We start from the raw sequence: 10,532 nt of genomic DNA, 5'->3' as shown, positions 1-10,532 counted from the left end.
ATATACAAAACATAGTAAGCCCAAAACATGGAACTAATTTCTGACCAAAAGAGGTGTCTATTCCAAAATATGAACTATTACCCTGATAAGATGAGTTATACAATACTTGACAATTTATAGTTCAACTCGATAGATCAACTGACCCAGTAGTGCTCAGCTCAGCTACTATCTGTCTGATAAGGAAAAAGAGTAAAAGCAATATGAGCTAATAGCTCAGTGAGTGGATAATTTGCAAATAAGTAAACTTTTTCCATTTATGCATATTTTCTTAAAATTCTTGCTCTATTAATACTTTGAGAATTCTGAAATCGGATAAAACCTTTAGAACTAAAACATGACTGCATCATAAGATTCTTTGTTCTTTATTCGAGATAAATAACTGTAAAGTATAACAAATTTTGGTACCCATGATAATCTATGAAATATTGTTGTTACTCAATACTATAAACTGAAAACTTTATTCTTAGAACTGAATAACTGAATTCTATAATCTGATCATACATACATAGAGCTACATTTACCTTAATGTACTCATTATTCTTGATGTCTGTATCATAACATCGTATAAACTCAAAATTCTGGTACTAAATCATAAATTAGACTCAAGCCGATATATAAAAGAAAGATGATAATAATTAATACAAGATGAGTGAGAACATTAGACAAACTCACTAAGCTAAAATCATCATCCGAAATCCATAAGCTGAACTGTATACGGGAAAATGTAAGCTGAAAACTAATAATCTGCTATATACTTAAAATTCACATCAAAATATACTCCATGTAATCATCTACTGATGATCTGAAAGCTATAATATCATATGCACATAAACCGTCTGATCAACACTCTGTACACGACCGTAGTCCCTCAGTGTACAAGATGAAAACAACATAATCATCCTTATACACAGCTGTAGCCCCTCAGTGTAGAATAGGTATCCTTACACACGGCCGTAGCCCCTCAGTGGATAAGAGCTACCTTTATACACGATTGTAGCCCCTCAGTGTATAAGAGTTAAATACATGACTCTAGTACACGACCGTAGCCCCTCAGTGCACTAGAGTAAGATAATCACATCAATTATTTAAATAATAATTTTAAAACAATCATGCTCATTTACTAATTCTCGAAAATAAGACATTTCATGTAATTAACATGCTTTAAAATAAAAAGGAAATCTTCTTTTTGAAAACGTAGATTTTCCACTCACAGATCTATGAATAGCAATTTGGTTCAATTTTACCAGCCTTGCCCAACTTTCACGTTACCACCTTAGTGTAAATAGCATCTCCAATTCAAAAATATTGACTTGAAAACATATATATTCCTTCCTTAAAATCTCTTTTCCTCTCTTTTTCCTTTCCTTCATTTTCTTCCCTCTTTTCTTTCCCTTTTTCTTCTTCTTCTCTGCCGGTCCTTTCTTTCTTTTAGTGTGTGTGTGTGATTTATGAGAGAAAAAGTGATGGTCAAAGGCATTAAAAATCCACTAACTCCAAATTGCAAGAAAAGTCCCTCTTCTCTAATATGAGCTAACATTTAAATCCTAAACTTCCCAAAAATGTATAAGTAAATTTTCAACTTCCAATTGTATCCAATGTAACCCTCATATATTGTCAATTGTAAAATAAACCCCAATAAAATATTTTAGTCAATTCAAGTCTCAATAAAGTCATTTATTTCATTTAAGTCCCTATGTGACTTTGACTTTAAAAATTCAACTCTGGACTTTTGACTAAAAAAAATTGGGTTGTAATAAGTATAATATGACGTACAATACAATTCTCGTATATATAGTACGTGTTATAATATGAAATTTAAGAAACTATTAGTAGCCCATAAATGCATATTTGATGAAAGTAATAGTAAATTTAATATCGAGATAAAGATCTTAAAATGATACACTTAAGGGTGGATGACAGTACTGAACGAGAAATAGAGTGATTCCACTAGTTCAATTTGGTTATGCTTAAGTTTTAAACGGTACCCAAAATTGCCAACTCAAAAATCGAATTTTTAACATGTTTGATCCCGTCATTTGTGGAAATTTTGTCTATATTTAACTCAGATCTTTCCTTGTAATTGAGGAACCAAATGGTTTGGTTGCAATATTACAGTTGAAAGTTAGATTCAATGATTTCGTATATAAGATTCCAATTGTTTCTCAATTTGGTTAAGTAATATTCAGTATCAAATTGAATCGTACCATAATTGAACTTTTATATAATCACAAAGTTGTTAATTGTAATTAAATAATTTATAACTAAATAGCCAAATTTAGATCAAAAGTAAAAGTAGAAATTGGGCATTCATGAACAAACCAATAACTCTTACCTTTTACCCAAGTGAACAAACATCCGATAATGGCGACCCCTAGTGGAGTTATGGTGGGGCTCTTTCTATTGATTATTTCCATCTGTACAAAAATATTCTTCACAGAATTTTATCAGAAGACTCCCATGTGTGTGGGCCCCATGTTTTGATAAAAAATGCCAAAAAAATCTTCCACCCCTCATCTGTATTAATTCTGTGAGTCATCCATCTGTTAGTGTAGAAGTGCTCCTTTTTATTACCCAATGACAAGTGATTTTCTACAAGCGACAAACACAAAAACATCCTACATTTCATAAACCAACTTGACCAAGAAAATCTAACCCAAGTTATTCCTTGGGCCTTTGCCACTGGCATTATAGGATTGCAAGGCCTATAACATTTGCAATTTTAAATTGAGACAAGTTGGAAAAATGGCTATGCACTAGAAAGGATTAGGATGATACATAGGAAATGGTTAGACAAACAGGTCAAGATATGAGCCGTTTAGACGTTTGTGACCTCCAAGGGTAACATCTATCCCCAAATGACTCTTACTCCACGTTGGGTTCGTACAAAGTCATCATAAACACTTTCAGAAATCTAAAAAGCCAGATCGAAGTATACTAATTTTAAAATGGGCATCACCTTCAATGTTCGAATGCCGAATCCCGTTTAAAAAAATCACATCGAGATTAGCCCGATCCAATTTATAGGTTGACAATCCACGAAGGCTAACCAAACTTAGTCCAATTATTATATAAAGAAAAAAGTAAATTAAAGATAAAATACATAACTACAAATATATCAAAATACATTTTCAAAAATAAGAAACTTGTGGAAAATTTTCAAAAATTTTGTGACTTGTTAATTAATTAAACATGTCAAGGTCAAAATATCATGCAATTTATGATCACGATCACATACTAGTTACAAATTAAACAAAGTCAAAGTCACAAATATACAAATTGTGAGTCACAATGATAAATTTAATCACAAATCACACATTTTTATAGGTCATAAATTATTCATTTCATTAGTTACTACTATCAAATTAATTGGTCACAATTGCTCTTCATCCCACTCTATAGAGATGGTAATTCGAACTATCAAAATCGAAAATTGCGGTTAACTGAATTGAATGGGACGAAAAAAATCGAATCAATGGCGCAATGGGATAGATATGATATTTGATTTTAATACCCCGGTTTGGAGCGGGACAGGTATGATATCTATACTATCGCCTCGTCCCGATCTGATTACCTGTTAAAAAAATTAATTTGGCAATTGGACTTTCCATTATTTTTTTTATGATTTTGTCCAGTCCAAAATTGAATATAAATTGAAGTTGGAGCTTTTGAGTTATTGAGTAGGAATCAAATTCGATGTACAAGGTTGAAGGGACAACGATATTGTTTAGAATTTTTATGTTAATAATATTGTTTGTTAAATTCGGATTTTACATTTGAGAATTGAGATATTGTTTGCATTTTATTTGAGATATTGTTTGTTAAATTGGCTTAATATTGTGTTTTTGTTTTTATTGACTTTTTTTTCCATAAATTATTTTTTTCCAATTTGATGGTTGGACCTATAAAAAATAATTTATTTTCATGATTATTAATTGTCGAAATCGAACAGGGCCGAACCAAATCGAACCAACTTACGTGGTTATGGTATGAAAAAAAAATTGATAGTTAAGTAATGATTTTGGCCGAACATACCCTGAATCGAATCGTTGCCAACTCTACCACTACTCCATTATCGTTGATATCACCCAAAACGCAGTGCTACCTCAAATCTATAACTTACCACCACCTCTACCTCTAACACACCATCACCTGGATCTGAACCACAGCCATTGACTTTATCTACAACTCAACTACAACAATTGGCAACTGCTAGATCTGTAACCATGTGATGACCACCACCTCAAATCTCCAACTCACCACCATCATTGATGCAAGAACAACATACCCTAGAAGTAGCAGATGCAGCAACATCGTTAAATGAAGCGACGGGACGACGAGAAGAGCCTATTGTTGGAGAGAAAATGTACTTCGTCACCTCAAATCCCCAACATACCTCCATTGCTAGCATAGGACAACACAACTAGTTGTTCGTCGTCATCTTAGTTCACAATGGCTTCGTCTGTCTTATTTGGGATGTCAAGATAAGCGAGTTATCAGAGAAGTGGCGGTGGCAATGAGACGACAAGAAGAGCCTGTTGCCGGAGAGGAAAGTGAAGTTGATGTTCGACATTCATGGGGTGTGGGTTGTGGAATGGTATTCGTTCATTATGAGAATTTTGGGATAGAAATGGTATTAGGGTTAGGCTGGTGGCTGGTGTGTGATGTGGAACGGGGCGCGTGAGGTAAGGTAAGGGTAAACTTGATTTTTGAAAGAATAATTTTATCATATGAGTTTTGAAATTAAAAATTGAAAAACATGTGTGAGTATATTTTCTTCTAAATTAAAATACGATAATTCTACATGTACATTATGGCATCTATAAGGTCGTCCATAGTTTACATGTGAAATTCTATGATTGGAGGGTTGAAAAAACTGTTTTTCAACTTTTCAATGACGTTATGCCACTTGTACATTATAAGCATCCTTATGAACACCATAATGTATATGTAGCATAATCTATTAAAATAATAACCGTTGAGCTTTTCTTAGTTCCCGCCCCAGCATTTTTTTTCTTTCTAATCTGATAATTTTTGACAGAATAAGTTTTGGCCATAAAATGCATATGCATATATATTGTCTTTTTCACCCCCTTCCTTTCACACAATATTCATTTTTCCCCAATAATGACTTTAATGTAAATTACATTAAATTTCCAAAAAATAAAAATGATGGGTGGCATTGGCCCGAACTGCAATTTGATGGGTTTGTATGCCGACATGATCCTCATATTTGAAAGATGGTCCAGGCTTAACCCGAAACATAATTTTAGACGGGTTCGTACGAACACTAAACGAACCTTAATAGAATGTTGCTTTAGGCGGATTAGTTGAGCTTGACACACCCATTTTAACATCACTAAAATTAGACATTTTAGTAAAATTTCAAGCATGTTTGATTACTTTTGAGTTACTTAGTTTGCTCAGTCAATCACTTTATCTAATATGTTAGCGTTCTTTAAATTACATAAAAGTATGGGTCGATTTTATTGTACAAGATATATTCTAAGATTATCTCCAATAATTTTATTAAATGCATTCAAAATATTTCAAATTTCAATGCTACATATATTAACACAATTAAATAGGAGTGGACATAATTTCATTTAGTTCTAATTCTAAGAGAACTGAACCGAACCATAAATCAATGGTTTTCTTGATAATAGAATCAAATGGCTTTTTTAAAGGTATGGAACCAAACCAAACCGATCCATTCGGCTCTGATTTGATTTGGTCTAGTTCTAGTTCTATAACTTAAATTTTCAGACGTAGGCCATATCCATAAATTAGAAATATATACTTAAATAAAAAATACGAGCATAAAAAATGTAGCAAGTTCAAATTATCAATTATCAAGATTTTAAAAGTTCAAACTAACAAACAAAATATACATGAATGGTTTTTCGCGAAAAGTTAATAATATCAAGTTTCATAATAGAAACTTAGCCCTTATCATTCAGTCAATCATTAATCGTTTAATATTCAATTGCTTCGTTTGAGGGATATGCAGGATAGGGTTTGGGACTCTTGAGGTTTGAATTTGGAGTAATACCCTTAATAGTCTATACAAAAATAATAGCTATTGGACTGGCTTCAATTAATACTAGATTATATTCATATAAAAATAAAATTATAAATTAAGTTTGGTTCTCGGTTCTAGAACTAGAACCAAACTTGAACCAGAACCAAATAGTTCTTGGTACGAAGAACCAAAATCATTCATTTATTTTTGTGAAATCGAATTGAACCGCACGATTTGATTTGGTTTGATTTGATCTGGACATTTTGTCCAAGCTTACAATTAAATAGTATATTTAAAGAAAATGAAATGAAATAATATAATAATTTAGAGGCTAACAAGTGAAAATAAAAGATAGAAAAAAAATAATAAATACATACAAGAGCAATAAAATTAAGTGTTAAAGATAAATAAGTTGTTGAATTATTAAAAAAAAAATTACTATCTAAATTTATAGATATTCACTAAATTATAGAACCTAATTTTTTTAAAGCATCTTGCATACGCACGAACAATTTGAATTGGGCACCCATATTGTATATAATGTACAGATGACATAATATTATTGGAGAGGTTTTTCAATTCTTCAATTATGGAATTTCACCTGTATATTATGAACACGTTTATGATCACTATAATATGCATGTAGAATTATCTTTGATACTAATTGAGTCATGATAAGAAATTGCCAAGTAGGATCGTGGTAGGGGCCCACAACTCATCGAGGCAATATCTTCTTCCCTTGTCTATAAATAAACTGACATATTTCAAATACTCCCATAAGGAACCTAAGAACTGTGTTTACATTTTACACAGCAATCCCACGTTAATAATTGTCACAAATTATTCAAGTAATTATTAAAAAAAAACATTTGCCTGGTTCCATAATCATGGTTCAATTGCAGAATCAGTTTCTCCAAAATTCTCCGTCCGCCGGCGACGGAACCATGGTTGCCGATGAATTACTGGAACCCGACGTCCAAATCATTACCTCGGGTGGCAGAATCATCCCGGCACACTCTAGAATTCTGGTATTTATTCCATTCTTAAACCCACAAAATTCAATCTACCTTCCGAAATTTTCAACCGGGTTTTTTTATTTTTATTTTTTGGGTTTCGGAATTTTTTTTGCAGGCTTCGGCATCGCCGGTGGTGGAGCGGTTAATAACAAGTCCGCAGAAGCGCCGGAGCTCTGATCGGAAAATTCATATACTCGGCGTTCCATACGACGCCGTTTCCGCGTTCGTGCAGTTTCTGTATTCCTCCAAGTCAGTTTCCCATCCTCCTCGCCCATTATTATTTCTTCCATTTTCAATGTCTAATTTAATTTACTTCTTTTCACAGAATCAAATTTCATTATTCTGAAATAGATCCCTTCTTTTTTACCAAAAAAATAAAAAAATAAGAAAAAAAAACGCCAAAATGCTAACTTTTAATCACGACAAAAAAAATGCATGTCATACAGCAGCCGCCCATTTTAATCACTGTACACGTGGCACGTTGCGCACCGACCGACTCAATAATTTGAGAAATTTTTATTATGATGCTTCCAAGAACATAGGAATTAAAATAAGTTATTCTTGTGTTTGTTTTTGATCAGGTGTGATGAGGAGCACATGGAGAAGTATGGAATTCACTTGCTCGCATTGTCCCATGTATATTTTGTACCACAGCTAAAGCAGAATTGTACAAGGGGTTTAGCCGAGCGGTTGACTATCGAAAATGTGGTCGATATACTCCAGCTTGCTCGACTCTGCGACGCACCTGATCTTTATGTAAAGTGCTTGAAATTATTGTCGAATAATTTCAACACTGTTGAGGAGACTGAAGGATGGAAGTTTCTGCAAAACCATGATCCATGGCTCGAACTCGAAATTTTACGGTTCATGGATGAAGCCGAATCGGTATATCCTCAACACTTCCCTTCATTTGTCCATATTGTGTTTTGATCATCTAATAGACTATTACTAAGAGCCTTTTTGTCTCTCATTAAATTAAAGAGTTTTGAATAGTATTTTTTGGAGAATGTATGATTAAAATTTTAAAAAACTTTATTAGTTTGTGTGTAGAATATTTTATTATGTAAATGTGTGGTTGAGAATGTTACTGCAACAAATAATTTAATTTGTAAAAGGATGATAAATTGGGGCTAATATTTATACGAATTTGCTTTTGATAGAGGAAAAAGAGGACGAGGAGGTATAGAGAGGAGCAAAGTTTGTATTTACAATTGAGTGAAGCCATGGATTGTCTTGAGCATATATGTACGGAAGGGTGCACGAGCGTCGGTCCGTATGACATGGATCCGAGCAAGAACAAGGGTCCGTGTAGCAAGTTCTCGACTTGTCATGGACTTCAGCTTTCAATTAAGCATTTTGTCACTTGTAAGAGGAGGGTTAATGGAGGGTGTTTGCGTTGTAAAAGAATGTGGCAGCTCTTTCGATTGCACTCCTCGATTTGTGACCAAACAGATGAATGCAGAGTCCCTTTGTGCAGGTATAAGAAACGCTTCATAATATTCGTGTTCTGGTTTAGTTATTAGTAGAAGATGCTTTTAGGACACGTATGCACTAGTCTTAGGTTGCATAAGTTAGGAATTGATGACGCGTTACGCTTGTTATGATCAAATATGAATTCTTGTCAGAAGAAAAAATAAGACAATGTTAGTAACATAAATGATAAATGTTCTCCAAAATCATCATGGATGGAAAATAATGTTGCTTTCTTCAACATTAATTATACTCTAAATGTCGAAATCCCGTTTGGTCGGGATGGGTCCCATATGATGTCTTCGTCTTAACCTAGCGTTCTTCACGTGATTAATGAATCTGATTATCATGATTCAGTTTTTTTCTACAAAGGAAGCTAATTTAGTTGTCACGTAGGGCCAATGTATTCTTCTCCCTTGGGTCTCTGTCACTTAATGATAGCCATTATCAATAGCTTTATTAGATTTTCTAGATCCAAGGTCAATATTATAGGGAACCTGCTGTGATTTGTTGAATGAGAAAAAGTCGTTGAAGTGCCTAGTATTTTGTTCTCGTAGGTTGTTCATTAACTGTACATCACAACTAAATCGCATCTTCAATAGGCAAAATTCAGAAAATAATACTTCTAAAATGTTACATGATTGGTTTTTAATGTTGCAGACAGTTCAAATTGAAGGTCCAAGAAGATAGAATACGAGACGACGCAACATGGAGATTGCTCGTGCGAAAGGTCGTCTCAGTCAAGACTGTATGTTCATTGTCTCTTGCCAAGAGGAAGAGAGAAGACGAGCCAAGAGTGGCTACGAACTATTACTGAATGAGAAGTTTCGAACTAGAGAAGTTAGCTTGAATCGAATAGAACCGAATTGAACTAAACATCTAGTATAGACATATATTTTAGACTAAAATTGTTAATTTTTATTTTTGTAAAAGTTGCTGTTCTAGTCATTCTTTGCTTCTTAAATACTGTTGTGGGCCCTGTTTTTATTGATGGGATGGGTCAGCAGTGAAGTAGGTTTAAGTATTATTTGTTGTGTCCAATTGGCTTTCAATTCTTCAAGAATAACTAGTCAAATAATTGGTTCCTTTGTTGTTGAACGATCCTTACCAATTCCACTAGACCCGGTCAAAAGATCGTAGCAAAGAGGGTGCTAAGATAGATGTATGATCATGATAGAAAAAACAAGGAAAGAAATGATGATACGTGCAAATGATTTTGGTTGAAGATATAAATTAAGAAAAAGAATGATTTACGTGGTCGAATATAACCTTAGTAGAACATGTTAAAAAATAGAGAAATAGATCAACATTTACGTAGCATGTCATGGTCGTTAGGAATAATGAAATCACGAAAAACGAATCATGCAATTGATTTCAATTTATTGAAATAACATTTTTTTTGGATAAGACGACCACTAGCAACACATAATATTAAAAATGGAAGAAAATATAAGAGAGGGGTCTATACGCGTGTCATGTGATATCTATAGGCTAATCATCATATTCGACGTCCCTATCCAAATGTAAATTTTTGTGAAGTTACTATTCCAACACACTGAAACTAAAACTTATAGTCAATTTTCGGGTAGAGAGGCGTTCTTTCTGTTTGAATTTATAATTCTCGATTGATGTCCTTAAAGACTATGCTATATCCGCCATCGTAAATAGCAGGCTAGCTTCCTTATTAACCACACACTCATGAAGTCCCACGCAATTGTGTCATTGTGCATCATTAGAAAAAAACTTCGTTTGTTATCGTTGTAACATTAAGATAAACAACAAATGATTATAGTTAATTATACAATTATTCAATTGGAACAAGTTACCTAATACAAGATATTGTCCTTCTTGCTATTATTTTATCTCCATAGTCTATAGCGTTCTTTGTGATTGTAGTTAACGTCCCGGTAAGTAATAACTTCTTCGCTCCAATCTTGCAATGAAAGCATATTTGCAAATTGGAATTGAATTCTTTATTGGTTTAGAAATTCGTATTTGACATTTTTACACATATAATGGCTTGAATT

At 33.3% G+C, this 10,532-nt stretch overlaps 1 protein-coding gene and 1 long non-coding RNA gene across 2 annotated transcripts; one reads left to right on the top strand and one right to left on the bottom strand.

The window, feature by feature from the left end:
* Positions 1 to 339: 339 nt before the first annotated feature.
* On the bottom strand, positions 340 to 1,371 carry LOC111402710. Its single transcript, XR_002704337.1, has 2 exons — positions 1,212 to 1,371; positions 340 to 708 (listed from the first exon to the last, which is right to left on the bottom strand). It is a non-coding gene; the product is annotated as an uncharacterized LOC111402710 (long non-coding RNA).
* Positions 1,372 to 6,791: 5,420 nt separating this feature from the next.
* Positions 6,792 to 9,546, top strand: LOC111401716 (BTB/POZ and TAZ domain-containing protein 1). The gene is made up of 5 exons (XM_023029573.1): positions 6,792 to 7,047; positions 7,151 to 7,284; positions 7,617 to 7,920; positions 8,196 to 8,512; positions 9,166 to 9,546. The coding sequence occupies exons 1-5, from the start codon at positions 6,907 to 6,909 to the stop codon at positions 9,320 to 9,322; spliced, it is 1,053 nt and encodes a 350-aa protein (XP_022885341.1). The 5' UTR covers positions 6,792 to 6,906; the 3' UTR covers positions 9,323 to 9,546.
* Positions 9,547 to 10,532: the final 986 nt, after the last annotated feature.

Source organism: Olea europaea, chromosome 10, assembly GCF_002742605.1.
Source record: "Olea europaea var. sylvestris chromosome 10, O_europaea_v1, whole genome shotgun sequence".
Classification (NCBI taxonomy): Eukaryota; Viridiplantae; Streptophyta; class Magnoliopsida; order Lamiales; family Oleaceae; genus Olea; species Olea europaea.
Note: the sequence above shows the minus strand (reverse complement) of the source record. Positions and strands in the feature narration are given on the sequence as shown.